Source organism: Sinocyclocheilus grahami, unplaced genomic scaffold (genome assembly GCF_001515645.1).
Source record: "Sinocyclocheilus grahami isolate Dianchi unplaced genomic scaffold, SAMN03320097.WGS_v1.1 scaffold57.1, whole genome shotgun sequence".
Lineage (NCBI taxonomy): Eukaryota > Metazoa > Chordata > Actinopteri > Cypriniformes > Cyprinidae > Sinocyclocheilus > Sinocyclocheilus grahami.
The window spans coordinates 2,684,721-2,706,700 of NW_015505236.1; the positions used below are offsets into that span (position 1 = coordinate 2,684,721).

General features: G+C 36.0%; 1 protein-coding gene across 2 annotated transcripts in view; it reads left to right on the top strand.

Annotated features, from left to right (window-relative positions):
* The window catches only part of pcgf5b (polycomb group ring finger 5b), a 19,134-nt gene extending 5,610 nt beyond the window's left edge, over positions 1-13,524 (top strand). The window contains exons 2-9 of one of the 2 annotated variants that reach the window (XM_016270624.1): positions 2,461-2,738; positions 5,009-5,105; positions 5,620-5,675; positions 5,766-5,825; positions 8,420-8,565; positions 9,065-9,163; positions 9,597-9,686; positions 11,795-13,524. In XM_016270624.1, coding sequence (XP_016126110.1) covers positions 2,627-2,738; positions 5,009-5,105; positions 5,620-5,675; positions 5,766-5,825; positions 8,420-8,565; positions 9,065-9,163; positions 9,597-9,686; positions 11,795-11,842 — 708 coding nt within the window. In that variant the 5' untranslated portion in view covers positions 2,461-2,626 and the 3' untranslated portion in view covers positions 11,843-13,524. Of the gene's footprint in view, positions 1-2,083; positions 2,739-5,008; positions 5,106-5,619; positions 5,676-5,765; positions 5,826-8,419; positions 8,566-9,064; positions 9,164-9,596; positions 9,687-11,794 lie in introns of those variants that run through there. The other variant, XM_016270625.1, reaches the window with a different exon arrangement.
* The last annotated feature ends 8,456 nt before the right edge of the window (positions 13,525-21,980 follow it).

Consider the following 21,980-nt stretch of genomic DNA (forward strand, 5'->3'; position numbering starts at 1 on the left):
ATTGACAGGCCAGTTTACAGTGACAGGGTGCGTGTATCTATGCGACAGAGCAGGGGTGCTCAAACTCTGTCCTGGAGGGCCAGTGTCCTGCAGAGTTTAGCTCCAACTTGCCTCAACACACCTGCTGGGAAGTTTATAGTATGCCTAGTAAGAGCTTGATTAGCTGATTCAGGTGTGCCTAATTGGGGTTGGATCTAAACTCTGCAGGACATCGGCCCTCCAGGACCAAGTTTGTGCACCCCTGCGACAGAGCGTCCGTTAAAGACGCAGTTGTGTGATGTGATAGTATGTCCCAAAGCTTGCCTACTCTTCTACTACACACTCAAAAGTGTGTACTTTTTCTTCACCAAAAGAGTACATACTTTAAGGGTATAGTATAAGTAGGCACATTGAGACGCAGCATATGATCGGTATATGTACAACAGGGATCCTCAAATCTGGCCCACAAGATCCACTTTCCTGCAGAGTTTAGCGTTAACCCTAATCAAACACACCTGAGCATGCTAATCAATAATGTCTTCAGTATCATTAGAAAATCACAGGTAGGTGAGTTTGATCAGGGTTGGAGCTAAACTCTGCAGCGCATTGGTCCTCCAGTGCAAGATTTGAGGAACCCTGATGTACAATCAACCAACATAAAGACAATGAGCATGAATGGAAAAATAAAAGTCCAAACAAACAGGTTACACCACAGATCAAGGATAAAGTAGTCACATACCGTGTACTAGCACAAACCACCAAATCCTGTACTGACCATTATATGTGTCTTATGAGTAGTAGTAGTAGTAGAAAAATAGACAGAAAAACAGACATGAAATGAAAACAAACCGCTTCACTGTGCTTTTATAAAAATACTTCATTAGGCCAGTAGGTGTCAGTATAAAATCCAAAATCACTGGTGTTTTTGGAAGGAATAAGAGTGAGCATAAACAACAGCTACAGCGTTTTACTTTCTGCAGTGCACAATAAAACCTGTGCAAAACGTATCATGGGAGCAAAGTGTTCATCAGTTGCACCCTTGGAAATCCTTTATTCCGAAGGGCCCTTTGAAGTGGCCAGTTTTGGTACTTTAGTTTAGAATGACCCTTCAATATGGCGGCCATGATTGTTCTGCCTCCAGAGTGCCCTTATGGTTAAGGCTAGAACGGATACAGCAAAAGCTACTGGGCATGTGCACATCAATACAGCGTCATTTTTCTCACACTGTACAAAAAATACAGTAATGACTGTTTTTGCATTATTGTAAGGGGTAGGTTTAGAGTTGGGGTAGGTGTAGATGTTAATAAAACAATCTAATAGGTAGAAAATTTAATTTATTTTTAGCTTCCGGTTTTTGCTGCAGAGAGCAGGGGACATCCGTGTCATAATAAAGCCATTTGGAAGGCCCTTGGTGAAGGGAGCAATGAAAGACAATGTAATTTGCTTATTATCTTCACCTGGAATGTTACAGCATTATTATTATTGCTGTTAATATGTTACAAATAAATATACATTTAATAATGAAGTTTTTAAAATATGCTTTATGTGTGTGTGTGTGTGTGTGTGTACGCGCGTTTTTGTGACAAATGAGGACATAAATTTGTATAATGACAAAGGTATGACATAGGTATTACAAAGAGAAGGTGACTTTTCAGGACATTACCCCATGTCCCCACTTTTTAAAACACGTATAAATCTAACAGAATGGAGTGTATTGAAAATCTGAAATAGCACAAAGTTTCCTGTGAGGGGTAGGTTTAGGGGTAGGGTTGGTGTAGGGCAATAGAATATATGGTCTGTACAGTATAAAAACCATTACGCCTATGAGATGTCCCCACTTTTCACAAAAACAAACCTGTGTGTGTGTGTGTGTCCCTCTGCTATAAAAGTTGCCATCTCTTCTTTGAACCCTGCAGGTCACATTTACCCAATGCATCTACTATTAAACATATTTCTTACTTATGAAACATATTTAAACTTAATATGAATTTTGTGTCATATATCATAACAAAACACCTTGAATTATTCTGTTCATACGTTAACCCAAAATCATGAGGATACCAACTTGGATTACATGACCATAAATTATAGACCATCGGACTTGTGAAAGGGCCCTTCATGGAGGGATTGAGGTGTTCACTTTCGTTTGGAATTCCCTAACAAATGGCATCCCCTTCCAAAAGTGCCCTTTAAGGGTGCAATAGCATTTGGAATTCGCCTTGTGTCAGCCAGGACTGGAATTGAGAACCACTGATTTTTAATGGTGACTAAATAAGAAATTCAAAAGAAGTACCTACTGAGAGAGAATGATTTTAAACGCAGCCTTACTGAATGCACCTTTAACAAACAAAGATTATAGGCTAATGTTACACAAAAAGACAAAGCAATAAAAGTAAACAAAAAATATATATATATTTTCAACAACTTTCAATGATTTTAAAATGTTTATATAAAGCATGATTGTTTTATCCACATCCACAGGTCTGTCTTAATGGCATGTTTAATTTTCCATGATGTCATGAAGGAAGAGAAGGCCAGGGGCCCTTCAGCAGAATACTGCAGTTGAGCCACAGAGTGGCTGAAACTGCATTCCACTTCATCCTTACACCATCAGTTTTTCCTTCATCCCTCCTTTGGTAACTTGACAATGACATCACATAGGAAACACCTGGTGAGGGACTTAAACCATTTCATCACCTGCTATATCTGTAAAGGGTACTTGATCAAGCCCACTACTGTGACAGAGTGCCTGCACACCTGTAAGTATCTACAGTCTCTATGAGAAATTAATGAAAATTTTGATGATGATTTAGCAGTGGTTTTCAGCCAGTGGGCTCTGACCTAAAAACTATCTGTTCTAATAGTGTCACGGACAGCACGTGGAAAAAAGCAATGCTAATTTCAAGTAATAAAATGTAATTATCCATACAAAGTTAGGATAGCAGAATATGGAAATAACTTTACATATCTGTAATTGTTAAATGTTTAATATACAGTATGAATCAATGTGTCCAACCAAACTACTGTACTTTAGTGCAGACCTACCAGTTTCACTGATACACTATTTAGACCAGTGTTTGTTGCCTGTATTTAAGCTGATAAATCCCACTACTGCTGTTGTTAATGATTTTTAGGGACAATTAATTTTATAATGCTTGATTAGGCACATATGTATTTCCACAGAGAGTATGCGAACATCAGGATCTAGTGTTAATTAATAGTCATTTCATTGTCAGGTGTAAGTGACCTACTTTCCTTTTTGCATTATATTGGTACGGCAAACCAGATGTGAAATCACCCTCATTTTTAAGATACATAACCAACACACTATCACTGTCATCTGTAGATCAGTCACCATGACAACAGATATTCTCCTCAAGCATCAATTTTCACACAAAATATGGAATTAGTTTGCAATTTGTGCTTTATTGTTTGATTGCGGCATATGAAATGTACAGTAAACCATGAGAAAGTTCAATAGTAAAATGTATTATTAGTTATATTATTTGATATTTATTTTTATCATTTTTTGCTTATATTTATTGTTAATTAATGCCGTAAAATTAATTTGTATTGCCACCTGCCCAACTTATTACACATGATGACCTGATTGTGTTGTGCATCAATGTCGGTGTGTAATATGTGTGGGCAGTGGCTATTTTTCCCCATGCACTCACTCATGAGGTAAAGAAGTTTGAAATAGTTTATGTGTGTCGATAGCTTTCTATGTGTGTATTTACAGAGCAATAAGATAATGAGTGTTGCTACAATTTTGCCGGTGGAAAATGATAGGTGTTTTACTGGCCATGGCCTAGCAAAGCCAACTAAAACTTTATCTAAATGCCAGTTTGTAAGACTTGGTTTTAATTGTAGTTTGTGGTCATTCTTGCAGGGAATTTCAACTGTGAAATTTGACATTAAAAATTATTGTAATTTGAACAGTAAGAAACTGTAAAAATGTTACAGTAAAATGTAATTGGTAAATGGGAAGTTCTCTTGCTATATATGGTGAAAATCTGTAATGGCTACAATAGGACATCAAATTTGGTAAAGCAATGCAAAATTTATAGTTTTTAGAAGTAAAAAAAGAACAAGCAATTTTATTTCTTATAACAATGGTTCCCAACCCAGGTCCTGGAGGCACCCCAACACTGCAGGTTTTGCTTGTCTCTTTAATCAAACACACCTGATTCAGGTCATTAGCTCATTAGTAAAGACTCCAAGACCTGAAATTGGTGTGTCAGAGGCTGCGTTTACACTTGGCATTAACATGCAACCTGCATCCGGATGTTGTCCACATACACATTGAAAAGACAAGTGTAAACGCGCTTCTGATCGGAATGTTATCTGATCAGCGTGTCCTGGTCCAGAGGTAGTAGAGGACGCATTGTGATCGGATCTCAGTGTAATCTAAACGCAATCCAGCCATCGTGTCTGCATCTGCATTTTTATACATGGTCTGCATTCGCAGGTCGACATCACGCAAAACCCCGCCCCCACTCTCCCGAACGGTCACAAGAAAGGTGGAGAACACCCATGTGGAGCGCTAGAGAGTTTGATTTGTAAAATGTCCCGTGACTGAAAATGCTTTTCAACAGAAAACCCAACGCATTAGGTTGACTTTGCACCGGGCCATTCTTGGCAGACTTATTTAAATATTACGCGGGAAAGACAGATCCGATCGGTTGTCCAGATAGAGATCTCAGCTGATGTTGCCAAGTGTAAACGCGCCGTGTTCTGATTGACTGATGGTCCGATCTGCTTGATCGGATCACGGTGATCGCATATTAATGCAAAGTGTAAACGCAGCCAGAGAAAGGAGACATGCAAGAAGTGCAGTATTGAGGTGCCTCCAGGACCAATGTTGGGAACAACTGACTTATAGGACGATGCAATCATAGTCATTTTACACAAATGTTGTTACTGTATTTTTACAGTGAAGTTGCCACAGCTGCTTTTTTTTACTGTAAATTTCACAGATTTTTACTGTTATTTAAGTATAATTTTCTTTTTTTCTGCTTTTGTATAGTTTGTAAAAGCTGTATAGTCCAGCATTTTGAGGACAGCAATGATTGCCCAAAATGTGGTATCCAGGTTCATGAAACAAATCCCTTGGAGATGTTAAGGTAAACCACACTGGTCCATGATATCCTACTACTAATTCAAAACCTCTTCAGCAAATCCGCTTCAAGTGGTCTGGGATCAGACTCAGTGTAGCATTGTAGAGCACACAACAATACAAGCCAAGATAAGGATTAATGAGATTAATCTATTTGATTTTGAAGAAATCTGGAACTAAATCTAATAGCTTTCCCGTAATAGGTCTGAGAGATTTGTTACCCACAGTTGTCTGGTTTCGAGCAGTGTGGGGTCATAAAGTGGCAGTGAATTTGATCCTGGTTGGGAGGCATTCCAAGCAACTGCCAGACTATGTTCTGGAGCCAGAGTGTCAGCTGTGAGACTAACCCTGCACAGTATTGCCTCTCCACACAAGTGATACATCTCCACCCCAACACCAGACAGAATGATAACAAGAGCGTAGAGCAGCATTAACCTGAACCTGCTAACAGACATGACAGCGACATTAGCATGGCTGGTGTTCTGGTAGTTCACATTTCTGTGTATTTCTTTTCTCCAAAGGCTGGACAACACTCTAGAAGAAGTCATTTTCAAACTTGTGCCTGGTCTTAGAGAAAGTATGTATTTTGCCATTTTAAGTAACTCTTGTGTCATTTATAGATACCATATATCAACTGGCGTTTAATCAACTTTTTCATTTCTTCCAGATGAACAGCAGCAAGAGATTGAATTCTGGAGAAGAAACAAAGTGAAAGAAAGTCCTGATGGTAAATGACTCAAACAGTGACATGATCTACAACTGCATTCACCTGATAAACATGTTAACTCAAAGCTTCACCATTTTAAAGGAATAGTTCACCTGAAAATGAAAATTGTGTAATTCTGTTTTCGATTCAAACCTGGCAGAAAAGTGAGAGAATTTTAGCAGAATGTTGACTGCTGTTTTCCATATGAAAGTGAGTGGAGAACGTGAACTTCTGAAAATGACAAAAAGCATTTAAAAAATATCCCAAATAGGCTAGGGATAGAACACACAGGTTATATGAACTATTGTTATAATACATTTATGCTGTCCTTTTTGCTGCTTAAAAGCTCCTGGTCAAAATTAATTTTCTTTGAAAAAAGAACAGCAAGCAAATTCGACCCATCATCTCCTTTTGTGGTTTACAGAAGAAAGAAATATGGGTGTGGAATAGCAGAAGACTCAGTAAATAGTGACAGACCTTTTGGTTTTGGCTGAACTATCCCTTTAATCCCACACATTAGACTCTCCTGGTTATGAGTCCTGCTATGGACCAGGTTACTCTGCTGTATCAGCATTTAAACTTCTTTCATCAGACTTTTGGTATCACTTTTGTTCCTTATCAAGTAATGTCTTCACAGCTCAAATGAATCTACCACACTCTGTTCCACTGACCTTGACTCAGAGGTGGTGGGTATAAGATGCGAGTCATCAGTATAGATGTATCTGTGTCACTTTGCTCCCTTGACTCCAGAGAGAACTACTACAGAGTCACTCTGTACAACTGTTTTATACAATTACAACTGTAAAGATAAGCACTGAAATTTTAAAACTGATAGACTTTAATGGATATATGGCTTTGCAGAAAGCTTGACTCATATGACCAAATTTAGACATAATGTGGCATTTTAGACAAACACCTTTTTATTTACAATAAAACAATGTAAATAAAATGTAAAGAATTGTGCTATATAAATAATTGTATGATAAAGGCAACTTATCTAGTTAAAAGTTTTTTTTTTCTTTTTTCTCCAAATTTCAAATTGTCTAATTGACAAAAGAAATCTGCCGTGGTAAAATACATTTATTTCTTTTAATTTTTTTACAGTTTAGGCTCTCTACCCTCAGTCAACCTTAAACACCTATTCTTGGCATTACTGCATTTCCCTCAGAGTGCCGTCAAATTAATTTTATTAAGTAACACAGGTCAGCAAGTTAGAATTTGCTCTCACGAGGATTTGTTACAAGATGACTTAATTTCTGCATTAAGACCAAATTGAATGACGGTGAAGACACACAAGAACATGCCGTTCATTTGTTTTTCTACATCATATCAGTAGTAAAATTACATGGCCTTATTTGTTTGGGATGCCCCATTTAATTAAATTATGTTTTGTGTGATTTGTTGGAATGTATGAGTTTTTTGTTTTCTTCTTAATCTGCAGCTCTTATGCTCAATGTATGAACCAAAATGAATGACTTTCATAATACTTGGAGTCTCCAAGGCAACTTGTAAGTGTTTGCAGCTGTAAGCAGTTCTTAATGATTAGATAATTACCACATTCATGAATTTCCCAAGATCATCATTTTGAATGTTATCTATTTCATATGAAAGAAAGCTCTGAGAAAAGATGCAGATGCTATTTTTCATTAGCATATCTATGAGTCTGAAATGTTTAGCTTTTGTGCCCTGCATTGTCAGGGGAACACGTAATTAAGGCACATATTTATTTATTTTATTTTATTTTTAAATGAAATTTATACAATTTTCACATAAAATCTAAATTATATTATTTTCACGTGCATTTTAAACATTTTGGGGAGTCAGAAAAATGTTACAAAAAAATTTAAAAAGTCAAGTAACATTTAGCCTATTTATATAGTGCTTTATACAATACAGATTGTGTCAAAGCAGTTTCAGAGTAATAAACAAGAAATTAACACTTAAAGTTCAGCCAAAAATGAAAATTCTGTCATTAATTACCCACATGTTGTTCCAAACCCATAAAACCTTTGTTTATCTTCGGAACACAAATTAAGATATTTTTGATTAAATGTGAGAGCTCTCAGACCCTGCATAGACAGCAACGCAACGGTAATGTTCCCAGGTCCAGAAACGTAGTAAGGACATCGGTAAAACAGTCCATGTGACATCAGTGGCTCAACTTCAGTTTTGCGAAGCTACGAGAATACTTTTTGAGTGCAAAGAAAACAAAAATAACAATTTATTCAACAATTCTTCTTCCCCAAGTTACGTCTTCGGCCATTTTAGAGTATCACAATACATACGCACGCTTTCCCCTAAGCGTAAACAGCGCTGATTATGCTCTTGGGTATGCCTTTCTCCAAAATGGCAGAAGACGTAACTCATTAACACTTAATGTTGAAAAATTAATCAATTGTTATAAATTGAATTTCAGCTGTAAAGCAGCTTTATATTAGATAATAGTGTTATCATTCGGCTCAATTTAGTTAAATGTTGATTCAGTTTAGTTAAAAAAAAAAAGTACAATTTAAGAAATCTGTGTGAAAGATAGATTAAACAACAGTTCAGACCTTTTGATAGTGATTTAAATGACAATCCTTTAACATGAGCAGCTCTGTTTTGTCTTTTTCCAGAGGATGGCCCTATATGTAAGAAGGCCCGAGTGGATGAAGATGATGATGTTAAAGGTGATGGAGACTACCACAGGAGTGATCCGCAGATAGCCATCTGTCTAGACTGCTTGCGTAACAATGGGCAGATGGGAGAGAACATTGTTAAGGTTACCCATCTTGAATTATCTCTCCTCCTCCTATACTTTATGTGTGCCATCCCATGTCGTCGTCTTCTTTTATCTTCTTTCTGTGTTGGTCTTGCCCCCTTATTCCTTCTAAAGGAAAGGTGATCCAGGATCAGACTTATTTTCCATCAAGATCAGTGTGTTTGACATTTTAAGATTAAAGTCGAGGCTGATCCTTATTCTTTTCTAAAGCCTAGTATCAATCAGTGTAACTCCAGAGCTCAATAATTTCTATCGGCTCCCACATCGCCAGTATCTCCTTTGTTGCAAATAATTCTCTTTTACTTTCATTCTTTTCAGTAATATAATGAAATATTATTACAATTAAAACAATTTATTCCTGTGATGGCAAAAACTGAATTTTCAGCAGCCACTACTCCAGTCTTCAGTGTCACACAATCTTTCAGAAATCATTCTAATATTTTGATTGACTCGCATTTTGGAAATTTGATCAAAGTTGTTTTTTCGACTTGTTTTCCAGGGCTTAATGAAAAAATTTATTCGATGCTCAACAAGAGTGACTGTTGGAACAATCAAGAAGTTTTTAAGTCTGAAGTTAAAGCTTCCCAGTTCTTATGAGGTAACTCCTGAATATCTTTAGTCTATGTAGGTGACCATTTTTCCTGTAAGCAAAAAAGGCACCACGATTTGGTGGATATTACATATTGCCTTTCCATTTCGTTTATATTTCACATGTCTATTTTATGCATTTTGCAGACACATTTATGCTAAGCCTATAGTGCATATAGTGTGATAAAACCTATACCTTTTATCAGTACATGTGTTCCCTGGTAGTCAAACTCATGACATTGGCATACAGGAACACTCTGTAATATGCTCTTCTAGGACTCAAACATGTGTATTTTACTTCATTGCATGTGTTTCACCAATTAACCACCATCTCATGTTTATCATGTTTCTGCTGTTTATGTTGTTCTTGTTTCATGTGTTCTTGGCTGTTTTGGTCTACTATACAATGAAATTGCTCTGACAGTCACTAACTTTTTCTGCAGCTAGATGTTCTATGCAATGGTGAGATCATGGGTAAAGACCACACCATGGAGTTTATCTACATGACGCGCTGGAGGCTTCGGGGAGAAAATGTAAGCTATGAGAATACCAGTGTCTCCTTCTCTCCTCACTTCTCTCTTCTCATGTGTGAAATCTAAATCCGCTCATCTTTTCCACTGGGATGAGCAGTGTGGCAGACCCTATTACTCAAAGCAGGTTCATAGCAAGTTGTGTGGCTTTGCATGGTATTTACAATTTAAAGCAATAAACTTAAGACAGCCATAAAACTTTAAGGTTAATTTCAAAACAAGTCAAGTCAGTCCCACACCCCCCTCCTCAGTTGGACATGCACTTCAGAGTTAATTCTAGCATTATGATTGTCACTTTTACACAAGGCTGTCATGGAGTATGAAGCTATAAGGTCCAGGGTCAGGTCATGAATCGCTGTTGTGGTGAAGGGGTTACAGACGCCTCACTGGGGGGTCTCTACTCTGTTTTCATACCCAAGCATATCCTCTTGCAACTCACCAGGGGACTTCATAGGGTAATGCCACATCTTAATGAGGGTCCCTGTATACCCTGTTGATAAGTGTATGACTTTCCATCTGTGTGGAAAAGCCACCACTTAGGCTCTATTTTAGTCAAAGAACAGCTCATGAACATTTAACCACATAACATTTTCTTGAGTTAAATTTTTTTTGCCCCATGATTAAATTTAATGATTAAAATGTCAATTTTAAACAAAACAATAAATATACTATAATATAATATAATATAATAATATTTATCAGTTGACATCCCTAGTAATTATTATTAATTAATTATTTGTAATTGTTTTGGTGAATATTACATTTATCACTTAAATGTATCACACATTTCATGTATACTGTAAAATCAGAAAGACTTCCCTTATAGCTTTCCTAGATCTTGAAATTGACTTTAAATAAATTGAGAATTCAATAAGGATACACATAATCAGCTTTTGGATTCTGCCAAAAAAAGTCGCAACAATTTCCTGCGGATATAAAAGCTACATGAGGTTAAAAATGAAATCCTTGTAAATTGACACAGAACTGGGTCAGAAAGAGCTGGCACCTTATCTCCTATTTTTCTGGTACAGTACAGAAAACTCCTTCCCTTGCTTTCTATAAACGGGTTTCTGAGAGTGTTGTTTGAGTGCACTTGAGAATGAGAGTGTTGTTTGAGTGTACTTGAGAATGAGAATGTAACCTGTCAGTACTGCTGTGAAGATGTTCTCGCATTCTCAGTGCAGATTGAAAATGTATTAATATTTGTTTGGAACACAAAGGTTGTGGCTTTCTTGAAAAGAATAACTCAAAATATGATTAGATTACAACCATTACAACAGTGCTGCAACAGAGTTCCATATTCCATTCATTTTCTCCATAGAGAGATTGACTTTTAAAGGGACAATTCACCCAAAAATGAAAATTATTTCATTAATTACTCACCCTCATGTCGTTCCAAACCTGTAAGACCTTCATTCATCTTCGGAACACAAATTAAGTTATTTTGGATGCATTCCGAGAGCTCTCTAACTCTCCCATAGACAGCAAGGATCCTTACACGATCAAGGCTCAAAATAACGTAGCAAGGAGATCGATAAAATAGTCCCTGTGACATCAGTGGTCCAACCGTAATTTTACGATGTTACGAGAATACTTTTAGTGTGCAAAGAAAAAAAATACTTTATTCAACAAATCGTCTCCTCCGCATCACCCTGTAGCGCCATTTTGGAGAGTATCACATACATAAACAATGTATGCCGTTCTGTGTCAGCAACACCATACGTGGATACGCTGTTTACATTGTTTATGCTTTGATCTGAATGTAAACAATGTATCCGCGTACATACGTTGCATACGTGGTTTACGTATGTGATATTCTCCAAAATGGCGCTAGCAATTAATGACAGAATTTTCATTTTTGGGTGAACTATCCCTTTAACAGCAATGTATAAACATTCAAGACTGATGTTCCATGAGCTCAGTGATTAAGAGAGAGTATATCAGTTTGATTTCAACTTCAATTAAAAAAAAAAAATTCTTTACTCGTTAAAGAAATACATTTCCAATAAACTTGACAATCTGTATACAAATCAATTTATGTATTTTAAGTTTGCATACTGTACCGTAAAATGTACATTGTATACTCATCTACAACATGTCTCTTTCTCCAGGCCTACCCAATGGTACTTGAATATCGACCACGCATTGACTTTGGCTAGGTTGAAATATCCTGCACTAATTTCAGCCTATCAACAGACAGCGAATTGAATGGACAGCTCAAGTTTTGAAGATATACTCTACCCGTCTCTTCTGTTTAATTACTTTGGCTCACTTTATTGGGATCAGTTAGTGCATAGTAGCTTGTGACACTTACTGTGTGTCACAGAGATTTGTGTGTTGTGGTTCATTTACCAAAGTGACACAGAAGTCATGTTTAAGGGCCTTTACCAGTTTGCATATGATGGCATATCCTTTTTTAAAAAAAGTCACGATATAAAAATCTCAAGTATATGCGGCAGTGCCTTTTCCCATACACCATCTTATAAAGAGCTGTGGACAGACGTTTTGTAAAGATTTCTAAAGAGGTGTTTTTGAGGAATTTTTCCTTTTTTGTTCCACAGAAGGAACAAAGTCATACAGGTTTTGAAAAACACGAGAGTGAGTAAATGATGACAGAATGTTCATATTTAGTGGTTTAATATTATAAGTCTCCTGATGTTTAAAACTTTGGGCTGGTCCAGAGCCTCCAACATCATCCAAGGGTTTTAAACTAGTCTGTTTTTGATTTTGCCCACTTAAGGGATTTTATTTATTATTGGCCATACCTCTGTGCTCACACAAATGTCTTTTCTTTTGAGGGTTTTGGGGACTTCTCTGCACATGTGCCTCATTTTTTAAAAATAAAGGTGAAATTAACTTCGCTAAACACGTTGAGTACAGGTTTTACAATGTCATCATACATCCCTGGCATCCTAATTGAGAGAAGAGTTGAGCTTTACTGTCATTGTGTCATTATTTTGGTTTATGGTTGACAGGCAATGAGTTCAAATGAGTTTCTCACAATTTGTAGTACCCCCCCCCCCCCCCCCCAAAAAAAAGAAATTACAGAAACATAGGTATAATGTTCATAATTGCTGTTTTGAATATTGAGTCATGCTTGCCAGTTTAAAAAAAATGACAAAGTAAAGGAAGTATTCATAGTTTATACTTGCAAAATAGAATTAAAGCATTTACTTGACCTCATACACAGGCTTCATTGCAGTTTATTAGACTAGTCGTATTGCACCAAAGACACTACATCATGACCACATGGGATACATGCTAAAAACTGTTTGTCTTACCTTACAACTATACTTACAAACAGAGGCCATGTGGCAAAACTAAACTTGAATTTCTGTGCGTGGAACAAAATTACTTAATTTCTCAAACACAGTTCAGAATTTTTTTCTCCCAGTACTTTTTTTTAATTTTTTTTTATGTATTCACAAATCTCCCTAAAATGTACTTCTGTAGAATCACACAAATTCTTTTTGGAAGAAATCTTAAGAAGCAATCAAGGTCCTTAAAAAAAGAAAGAAAAAAAGACATTATTGTGCTATTGTTTTCACATTAAAGAAGTTGACTTTGAAGTATAACATATTGTGTTTAAGTGGAAGCCGAATGATATGTGTTTAGAATAGACTCTTGAATGTCCTTGTGCTGCAATGGCCATTGTGTATTTTTGTAAAGAGCCCTTGTAGATATTTTAAAAATGGAAATGTATGTTGTATGTTTAACAAACATCAAATGCTGCTTAGAATAATCTATTCTATTTTTCAATGTAAAGTCCGTGAGGTGATTCCTATAGAGATTAGAAATGTGTATATGACAGTTATTGTATTTGTGTGTCTTTGTTCAAAAGAAAAATACGCTCATGATTATTGATGTTATTGGGTGTGTAATTTTTGATTTCATACTTATGTCATGGTAATTAAAGCTGATAATATGACAAAAAAAAACTGTGTTTATTATATTGCATGTGTTGCAGACAGTTCAATTCTTTCTCCCTCCTGAAAATGGTCTCATTGCACTGTTGTGGGTGCGGCAGCACGGCCTCATATTTTCTCTGTGATTTCATCTAAGGTTCATCTGCCAAGGATAGAATTTCTCTACAGCCAAAATCCATTGACTTTTCAAGTGATTTGGCTTTCATTGTTTTTGATGAGGAGAAAATGCTGCCGAAAGATAATTTGAAAATGAGACATATAACCCATTCTCTCACACATTCTCTAACCCACTCTCTCTCAGTCTCTCTCTTTCACACACACACATTCCCTCATGAGGACAAAACTGTGTATAATGTCATGGGTATTACAACATAAACATGGTTCACCAAGGTTTACCATTGTAAACCAAATGTCTTAAAAAACATAATAAATGTGTTTTTTAAAATTCAGAAAATGTCAGTATTTACTTTGTGGTAGGGTTAGCGTTAGAGGATATAATATAGTTTGTACAGTATACAAAACAATTATTCCTATGGGGAGTCCCCATAAACCATATATACAAGTGTGTGTGTGTTTATCACTCTTCATTCTCTAAAATTTAAAGGTCATAGAGCATCAGATACACAAAAGTCCACCAGACTGTTGCTCAGCTTTGCTTTCTAGGAGTTAATGCTCTGGAAGATGCACCAGTCTGCAAAGAGACAATGCCTGGGCTCTACACTCAAGAAAGTGGATTTTTCCCACTTTCTCCAACAGGTCAGTCACAACACTTCTGGATTTACACTCTGTGCTATAGCCAGCCAGTCAGTTTTTCCAAAAGCACTCTCTTCTGTCTAGGAGAGTGTATGTCTCTTCACCTGTGCCAAATGCATTCTCCATCTGCACAATAGAGGATTATTAGAACCTTTGCGTACCTTTCTCTCTTTTTCCGTAAAAGAGAACCAGGGTTAAATTATGAATTTGGAGATGGGAAAACACAAACATTTTGTGGTGACACTGGTGCCTTTGACAAGATATCATCTCACCCACCCCAAATTTTTTTTACCTACAGCTTGTTGGAAGCGTTTTTTTTAAATACTGTATACTTTATGGAAAAAATATGGAAAAAAAGTACACTGTTTATACACTACCATATGCTGTAATGTTCAGTCCAAACGTGATGATAAAACTGATCAAAGAAAACAGTTTATTAACACAAAAGAAGCCAAGCTACAAAACAGTGCACAAACTGGACAGAGCACAAACAATACTGGACAAGAACAAGAAGAAAAAAAAGGGCTTAAATACACAGAAACTAATGAAATAACTAAACGTCAGGTGCTTAGAATAAGCAATTAAACAGACAGAAATTAAGTCAAATTATGAAACAAGTAAGACAGAACCAAAACGACACTATTTTTATTGCATATTAGTAGATGTAAATCACAAATGGGCATTTGATTAAATTTTATTTTGTGAATGACAGAGTGATGCGTGCTGGGTGTTCATGGATCAAACCACATTGGAGAACACAAATGGAATGGATTGACAAACAAGCTGCCAATAATTAAAAAAAAAAAAATTTTAATCAAAGGTATTAGATCATTCCAGTCAAATTAAACTACTGCTTTCTGGTCAAAATGTACTTTTGTGCAGGCAGTTTGGCATCTCAGTTTGGCCTAATTAGTGTCTTTATTTGCTCAGCTGTCTGCATTTATATGTCTGTGTTGGCTCCCCTAAAGTTTAACCAAACATTTGTGCCACCTTTTCAACTGAGGTGCTTTTCAGTGTTTGACTGTATTAAATAAACATTTAGGAACACTGCTCAAGGTGAGACTGAGCTGAAAAAGATCAAGAGCCAAATATATTGCACACTAGTATAGTCAATCTTTAGTGTTCAGTATTAAGTCCCTCAGTTTTCATATAGCAACAAATACTAGCATATATTTGTGTTAGTGGCTTGACATTTTTCCAGTCAAACATTCAGGATGATGAAGATCCAGATTAGAGAAACCAGTCTGAGATCTAACCCACTGGCATAATTATGTTTGGACTTTTTAAAAAATATATTAGAGATATTCATTCATCCCCTCAGTGCTCAAACTTTATTGTGATAAACAGATGTTAAATTAGACTGCCATCAGCAGTTTAATCCATGAAGAAAACATGTGGCAGGCCCAAGTGACGCAAATTAATGGAAGTGTTTGTGCAATCTTTCATCTGCACAAACTTTTGGTTGAGCGCCCTGTGAGCCTTAATGAACTTTTTATCCTGTAATAAAAATTATTGTGCATTTGTCAGTGGATTTTTAGAAATACAGCATATCTTTCTTGTTTTAGCACAGACAAGCAGACGATCGGATGAAAAGTACATTTTGTACAGTCCCTTATTTCATTGGGAGGTGAAAATACTGCACAAGTCAGTCGAGTTTGCTTTTCACAGCTGCTATTAACATGCATCTCAGTTGCATCTCCTGTGACCGCTTGTGGTTGGATTTCATTGATGGGAGGTCTCTGATGTTGATATATCATTTCCTAAGTCAGTATGTCACTGCATGTTGATAGTAAAGTGCAAACAAGCACCAAAAATCACTGCACTTTTTTCCAACCAAATACTGTATACTTTCATTTTCAATATCAGCTCAACAAATCAGACTGGAATGCATGAAGCAGTTTTGTTCAAGCAGCTAACTCAGCTTCATATGCTTCACATGATCTGTATATTGTGATTACTGCAGATTTTTGCTGTTGTGACTTTTATCTCAATAAACTCATAATTTGCTGCTTATTAATAGTTAGGTAGTTGTTAAGTTTAAATATGGAGTAGGATCGAGGGATCTAAAATACTGTCATGCAGCATAATACATTAATATGTGCTTTATAAGAACTAATCAGCCAATATGATAGTAATGTGCATGCTAATAAGTAACTAGATATTAATAGTGAGAATTGCTCCCTAAACTAAAGTGTTACTGTATAAAATACTGTAAGAATTATTTAATTATTACAGATGTTATGCATAAAAAAGAGGACTATTACCATAAACAAATTCATATGCTTTATTTTGAATACCATTCAAATGTTTTTGAAAGAAAGAAAGAAATACTTTTATTCGGCAAGGATGCATTAAATTGATAAAAAATGACAGCAAAGACATTGACATTGTTAGCAAAAAATAATATTTCAAACAAATCAAGTTTATTTAATAAAGTTCAGGAGGAGCATGTTCAGGTAATCCAACCAGTCAGTGCAAGAAGAGGCCTTTATTTATAGCCGTCCCTTTCCACTGTCCCGTAAAAGCGTTGAGCAATGGCTGCTGAAAATTTAATTATCATATCATAAATTACATTCTTAAAAACATATTTAAAATTTAAAAATAAAGTTATTTTAATCTGTTATTATTTTTCACAACATTACTGTTGTATCAAATAAATGCAGCCTTGATGAGCAAAAGAGACTTCATATCCTTTCTTAAAAACTTTTGAACAGTATATTGTAGATGTTCAAATTGGCCTGTTACAGAATGTACACCTGATTAACTTTAAATAAAATATGATTTAACATGGTTTAAAATGTTGTATTTGCACTTGTGCAAGGATGGATGGAGAGGAGGAGAAGCACATAAATGAAGGCAGTGGTTTTTCTCAGTAGTGTGGACAAAGACCTTCATTCTGCTTGCACTGTTGCTGAGCTGAGAATGAGCCAAGACTCCTTGCACATCACACACACACACACACACACTTCCAAACCCAAGATGCAGTGTGTGAAATGTGCCTTTGTGCTGCAACAATGACTAACAAGTCAAAAAGATGATTCAGTACGGCTGAGATGTTATAAATGTGAATCTAAGGCTACTTTGAGAAATGTTTTCTCACAGCATTGTTACTTGCAGATTTTTAGAGGAAACAAATGGCTTCTGTGAGATGCTCTTGTGCAACAAGACTGCATGAGTGAAATGTCAAACTCAGTATTGTGTCCTGCCATGCAAAATCAGCCAAATTTCAACCGTGATTGTGTCAAAAATAGTTATTTCTTGTTTTGTTCAGCTCAGCCATACCATAACAACCTTCAAGCAACTGATAGCTGTCAGGATGTGTCGGGGACAAGAGCCTCCTGCTGGATTTGGCTCACTCCACCAGGGTCCAGCATGACTCTGGAATGGCATGCAGCCAGCAGGATACAGATGAAAGTTCAGTGCGCTCATCCACGTTGTGAGATTCCTCATGTGATGCAGTCAATGAGGAAGGCTGCAGGTCACTTTCAGGACCCTCATGACACGCTCATTGTGTCATGTTAATTGTGTGTTCACAGGGATTGTGTAAAACAGCTACGATGCATTGCGTATGATGTTAGTTTGTCAAGGACACACAGTTGAAGTCCTCTTGTTGTTTTCATGCACATGTTTGTTAATTTTAACAATAGATCCCAAAGAAACTGTATGAACATCTTAGAACAGCAAGTTCTGGGGTTAATGAAACTGAGATGACCTCTATGTTCTTTTCCTTCAGTCACATTATGGGAGGTGGTGCAATGAAAGACGTTTCTGAGGATGCCACATAAAACCTAAGCCGTCTGGGACATACAAGAGTAAATCATCACCTTATGCATGTTATGTCACAGCGGTGAATCATACTGCCATACAGACTTGATCACTAAGGTCATTATCAGAAATCTACAAAATACTAAATATAATAAGGACTAAAAATAGAAAGAATCGCAGATGCTGAATTATTAACTATTAACTAGTTGCTTCTTAGCAAAATACTAAATATAATAAGGACTAAAAGTAGAAAGAATCTCAGATGCTGAATAATTAACTATTTGCTTATTAGCATGCATATTACTGAAAGCTAAGAAAGATTTAATTTACAAAATAAAAAGTGTTCACATTATTTTGTCCAGTTTTTGAAAGAAAAATGACCAGTTACAACACAGACATTTATGATGTTAATATTTCTATTTTAAATAAATTCAGTTCTTTTGAGTTTTCTGTGCATAAAAAATGTATTCAACATTGAAAATAATAAATGGTTCTTGAGTGTGAAATCAACATATTAAAATGATTTCTGAAGGATCATGTGATACTGCACCCTTGGTGAGCGTGAAATTACTTCAGTTCGAAGAATGCTGTTTGAGAAATGGTCCATTGTTGAACAACAAAGCAAAGAATGTTAAAAACACTCAGCTGTACTGATTGTGAGGTTATTAAATAAAAATGCTTTTTCTCTTTCAAGCGAAAAGTGATTACTTGATTGATCCCTAGGAGAGAGGAAATTTCAGAATATATTTTAAGAATACAATACATATAAAAACAGTATTATGGTGTTACCTATTGGTGTACAGGTTTGACAATGCTTGTGAGGTCCAAAATATCCTCACTTTTCAAAAATGTCCTCACTGATTTAGTAAAAATGTGTTGAACACCGATAAGTGAGCAGGCCATCACTAGTTAAAAGGATTAACTATCAAATCATGTTTCTAGTTAAATCTATGTTTTGCACAGATTTCTGCGAAGGTTATGTTTCGGAGTATAGGGTCAGGTTAGGCAATGGAAAATGAACAGCTTTGCCCTCAAAAACAGTGTGTGAAAGGCATGCTCCAAATTATTTAGTATTTCAGTAATAACATTAGAGCCTCTCCGGAATACAAAAAGGCTGGACGTGCTTACTGGGATCTACAGTTGTGCTCAAAATTATTCATACCCTTGGTAAATATGATCAAAGAAGGCTGTGAAAATTAATCTCTATCATCAATCCTTTAGATATTTTATTTTAAAAATGTACTAAAGTTTAACCTTTCATTGAAGAATAAGAATTTAAAATGGGAGAGAAATCTCATTATGAAATAAATGTTTTTCTCTAATACACATTGGTCACAATTAATCATACCCTTTTATCCAATACTTTTTGCAACATCCATTTGCCTAGAGAACAGCCCTGAGTCTTCACCTATAATGCCTGAAGAGTTTAGAGAACATCTGACAAGAGATCAGAGACCATTCCTTCATACAGAATCTCTTCAGACCCTTCAGATTTCCAGCTGCATGTTGATGCATCTCCTCTTCAGTTCACTACACTCATTTTCTATAGGGTTCAGCTCAGGGAACTGGGTTGGCCAGGGCAGAAGCTTGGTTTTGTTCTCAGTGGCCCATTTTTGTTTTGATTTTGATGTTTGTTTGTGGATCATTGTCCTTTTGGAAGATTCAACCATGGCCCATTATAAGATTTCTAGCATCGACCGTCAGTTTTAAATTTTTTATCCATTGGTATTTTATAGAATCCATTATGCCATCTATCTGAACAAAATATCCAGGATCTCTGGCAGTAAAATAGGTCCACAACATTAAAGATCCAGCAGTATATTTCATTGTACACATGGGGTACTTTTTTATCCCTGTGTGCACCAAACTCATTTTGAGTGTTTGCTGCTAAAAAGCTTTTTTTTTTTTTCATCTGACCATTGAACCCAGTCCCATTTAAAGTTCCAGTTGTGTCTAGCAAATAAATATGCTGGAGTTTGTTTTTGGATGAGAGTGTTTTCTTTTCTAGTTTTTTCTTGAAACCCTCCCAAAAAACATGTTTTTTTTTTTAGGCTTTCTGACCCCAAGACTCAACTATTTTCTGCAGTTCTCCAGCTGTGATCCTTAGAGTCTTTGGCCACTCAAACTCTCCTCCTCACCGTGCATTAGGACGATATAGACACACGTCCTCTTACTGTATTAGAGAAAAATATTTATTGCATAATGTGATTTTCCCCCACTTTCACTTTTTTTTACTTTAATTAAAGGTTAGATTTTTTTATTTTTGAATGAAAGATCAAGTGGATAAACAATGCGGATTTATTTTCACAGCCTTCTTTGATCATTTTTACCAAGGGTATGAATAATTTTGAGCACAACTGTAAATCAATTGTGTCTTAAAAACATTAAAATGAGACACTAGGAAAGACAAACTTCCAAACTCTTCAGTTCATATGTTGGATGTTTTAATGGAAAGCTTGTACAAACTGTCTTGTTAATTAAGACGGTATGATCTGGTTTCAATGTCTGTTCCATCAATAAAGAAGAGCCTTTTCAAACGCGGTAATTTGAAGACATAAACAAATCAAACAGTAAAGCATGGTGTTAGTCTATGGCTTAAGTCATGCTGACAGGATTAGTTGTACGACAGGGTGTCTATCCAGTTCTAAGAGCTGCCAACGGCACCTGAGCCATATTAGTCAATGCCAACCGCAGAATCCAAGTCGTGTACTCAAACACTCAGGTTACTGTATAGGAATGTTTGTCTGACTGGTGGGAGACAGTGAAGGTGGGTTCCTGATATGGTCAAAACAAGTGGTGAACATATATCAAATATAGAAATCTAGTGATGGTTTAGTGTAAGTTGAATACTGTAGATCATTTCAAGAGTAATATGCTCTTGTGTGGTTTGAATAATGAAAGAAGGACTGCTTTTACTTTATTTTACATAATTTTAACAGTGTTCCACTGAGGAAATAAAGTATGTCAGGTGAACGTTATTTATGTCATTCTATATTTTAGCTCTGCATAATGTGTTCTGTGCAGTTCTCCAACAACAAAAAAATCTATTTTGTCTTCAACTGAATAATTTTAATATCCTGTTGAGTTTCACTGAAAAAACATGTAAATCCCTTTCAGTTTTGAGTTAGGCTATAAGATCTATATAAATCTAGATAGCTCATTGCATCACAAATACGCTTTGAAGTATACTGTTGCTATAATGTACATGTCAAGATATATATAGACCAAATCTCGAGACATATGCAGCCAAATGATATTCACATTTTCCAAAGGCAGATCTCTCCCTCCACCTACAGGCCGAGTGTTTCACCAGCAGCACAGTATGTTGATAAAGCCTATAGAGACAGAGAAAATGATTAAACAATACCACTAATATAAACACATATAAATAAATAAATGTTTATGTAAGTTACTCACTGGCAGATTTGTTTTAAGTTAAAAAATAATAGATTGAACAACAAAGCAATATTTATGCAGAATAGGCTATATGATATGTTTGCTCTGACACCTCTCATCAAGGCCACAATTGAGAAAGCTGATGTAAGAGAACCTGACACCCTTGAGACTGAAGCTTACAGTTGACATAGACTGGCTGTAAATATAAGCCTATAAGAGAAAATCTGAGATTCTAACATTCACATAACACAGTGACATGCGTGGTTTTACGGATATTAAAATAATCATAAATAAACATATATAGTGGGGAAACAAAAGTCTGAGACTTAGTGGGCATGCTTAGGCCTTTCTTTAGGCTATATTTCTTTCAAATTTTACGTTTTTTTTTCTTTCATACTAGTCCAATCAAAATGTGATTTTGATGTTTTATACAAATAGTGTATTTTAAGTTCTAGAA